Source organism: Arachis ipaensis, chromosome B04 (genome assembly GCF_000816755.2).
Source record: "Arachis ipaensis cultivar K30076 chromosome B04, Araip1.1, whole genome shotgun sequence".
In the NCBI taxonomy this organism is placed as follows: Eukaryota; Viridiplantae; Streptophyta; class Magnoliopsida; order Fabales; family Fabaceae; genus Arachis; species Arachis ipaensis.
In genome coordinates, this window is record NC_029788.2 from 6,008,514 (window position 1) to 6,011,698 (window position 3,185).

The window sequence follows — 3,185 nt, forward strand, 5'->3', positions numbered from 1 at the left end:
AAAATGACCAAAGTCAACTCATTATTAATTAGACAAATCAACAACAAATATAAACTCAAATAGAAAAGAGAAAGTATAGGGAGCCAATGACCTAATGAAGGTTTAGAAAGTATTAGAGATATGATTATTAGTGTTACATTATCCTGTCAGGTTACGTTTTTGGGATGAGTGGTTTCAGGATATGGTATTAGAGTTTCAGATCCGGAAGGTCAAGAGTTCAAACTTTCGGATGGTTATTTTGGATAGTATAGGTGATGTTCATTTTATTCATAAATCAAAGATTTAGCCCATTGTACACATTGTACGCTTAGGCCATTGGCTCCCTAGCACTACTCAATAGAAAATTACTTCTACTAAAAAATTAACTTGTAAAACTCTGATTAATTCTCAAAGTTTAATAATAATTATTATGATTACTGCCTATAAGTTTGCTATAAATAAGATATACATATATTGAATATATATAAAATCATTGTTCGTTGATAGAGTTCCTTGTAAAAATATATGATTTGATGTTGTATATATAAAATATTTTTCAGGGGAACAATAAGGATGGTGGGGGTAGAAAGGTGTCATCATCAGAAGAGATTGGTACAAGTAGCAGATTCGAAGACAGAAGCGAGAAAGGAAAGAGAGTGAGAGTGTGTGATGAAGGAAAAAACAACATGGCGTCTCTGTCACAGATGATGAGTCCAGTTAGGAATGATATCTCCCTTGAGCTCAAGCTTTCTTTATCACATCATCATCATATGGCATAGGCCCCATGAGGGGCCACCCCAGAACAAATTAATATACTACCATAACATTATTAATGTTACCTTTCTGAATTCTCATCTGTTCCCCCTTCTGCTGCAACAACTAGAGTATATGCAGCACTATATACGCAGTAATGTGATGGACTTAATATATATTAATTAGTGTTTTATTAGTAATTAACTATATTTGCTGCTTCATTATTTCGTCTATTGGGATGTAATAGCTACGGTCAATTTGAACCAATTGCAAATGGGAAATGCTAGGTATACAAAAAAAAAATAACCGGAACTTTTTTTTATTTAGCATTCATTAATTGTCGCAACAATTAATAAAAGCTAAATAAAGAAAGTTATGGCTGTTTTTGGCTAATATTTTTTGGTTACCAAACATTTTTCTTGGAAATAGATGGTATAAGTTCCGAGAATTGGATATATCTTTAAATGCAAAAATAAAACATGAAACATTTGTGAAAAAATTGTTAGAGGAAAATTATATATTTTAATTTGATAAATACTATCCTACTCTCTCAAAATTGGATCACATGCAATTAACGTGGGACAACGGCAAAATTGAAGGCATAACGAACATACATAGCCAGTGGCTCCTGAATTCTGAGTGTTGTGCTATTTGTATATATATATATACATAGATAGGAGATTAGGAGTTGAAGAGCGAGCAAGCATCTGATTAGTGATTAATTAGTAGTTAATTGATGAGTATGGTAATCATGATTTCCAAGTTGCTTTTGGTAGCTTTTATTGCTACAATAACATCATGTACCACACTCTTGCAGGCTACTACTCATGGATCTCCCCACCAAAGGCCATATCGTTTCTTGCAGGCCTACGGTGGCGGATACGCCGGTGGTTCTGGTGCCGGAATGGGAGGCGCTGGAGGATTTGGAGGCGGTTCTGGTGGTGGTGGTGGTGGTGTCATCATAGGAGGTGGATATGGGTTAATGAACCAAAGAAATAAATATTTAATAGTTAATTCATTAATCCACTTAAGAAACTCTTTGCCTTTAACGAAAAAAAAAACTAATACAATAAGAAAAAAGTATCCTATAAATGTGGTAAAAACTAGAAAAATGAAAAGAAATGTAAAAAATAGTTAAAATTTTGATGCAATCCCTTGGCTTGTTTACATACGGTGAAGAAATAGAATGAAAAAAAAAAGTAAAATATAAAATGTAAATTTACGAAATATACCAAAATAGTCTTCAACTCTTCATGAATGTAAACATAAAATGGCCTTAACCCGTCTGCTTTAGAACACATTGGTACGCTCATCACTTACAAAAACTAACCAATCCCATAGTTATTGATAATTGCAAAATTTGAGCATCATCATTCATCATCAACCCCTTATGATAATTAATTAATTAGAGATTAGAGGACATTATTCTCATTATTCTTAAATCTTAACTCCACTTGCAATTGCTAAGGCGGTCTAATATCAAGATAAAAATGGAAGACTACTGGAACTTTCCTAACAACCTCATCTCCTTGCATTTCATGTGGCACTGACACCTTAGTTTGCATAAGTTGGAAAACTCACAAATTAATATATATTTCACCCAATTCTAATATTCGAAAATAGTGCACTATTTAGAAAGTGGTACATGAGATGAGGTCATGGTANNNATTCACTTAAATAATGGATAAAATTAATTACTTGATCAATTCAAATTGATTGCACCACATATATTTAATTATTGTAATTAGAGAACATAAGATCGACTAATCAATTTTTTTTCAAATACTAACATATTTAATTTGTCTAAACATTTTCAACAGCATAAACTAATAATTTGAAAGTTTACTTAAAATAATCACAAAAAATAATGAAAATTGCGTTCGCATCAACAAGTTAATATATTATAAAAGAGAAATAATAAATAATTAATATTTTTATATATTTATCTTATATTTAAGGTAATATTAATTTCTTTTTACACTAAAAATATTGAAAACAATACTTTTTTTGGGACAAAAAAAATTGAAAACAATACTAAATGACTAATGATAAACACTGTTGAAGGATAAAAGAAAGATCCAATTAAAATTTGTCATAAGTTGAGAATAGCTGTCAGATAAAACTAATCGATCAAATAAATTAATCACTTATTTTTTTTTTTAAAAATTAGTAACACCAATATGTATGCGTATATATACAAATATTTTTTCCCGCTGATTATCATATGGGTTTATATATATATCCTTACACCTGGAAGAAAATTTTATAAAATTGATCAGAAGCAGAAGTGGGAGTAGCTGGACGTTAATTTAATTCATTAAGATTTATCTATCATAAAAAAATTCAGAAGAATTTGATAAACAATATTCTCTTACCATTATAAGTAAGATCTTTGAAGGATCATTAACCTGAAACAGCTTTTAATAAAATCTGTAATTTAAAATGTTACAAAT

General features: G+C 30.3%; 2 protein-coding genes across 2 annotated transcripts in view; both read left to right on the top strand.

Moving 5' to 3' along the window:
* LOC107637539 (putative Myb family transcription factor At1g14600) overlaps positions 1-975 on the top strand; it is a 3,112-nt gene extending 2,137 nt beyond the window's left edge. The window contains exon 6 of the mRNA XM_016340945.2: positions 540-975. Within this exon, the coding sequence (XP_016196431.1) occupies positions 540-758 (219 nt within the window). The 3' untranslated portion in view covers positions 759-975. The remainder of the gene's footprint in view (positions 1-539) is intronic.
* LOC107635911 (glycine-rich cell wall structural protein 2-like) overlaps positions 1,484-3,185 on the top strand; it is a 5,304-nt gene continuing 3,602 nt past the window's right edge. Inside the window, exon 1 of the mRNA XM_016339461.1 lies at positions 1,484-1,710. Within this exon, the coding sequence (XP_016194947.1) occupies positions 1,484-1,710 (227 nt within the window). The remainder of the gene's footprint in view (positions 1,711-3,185) is intronic.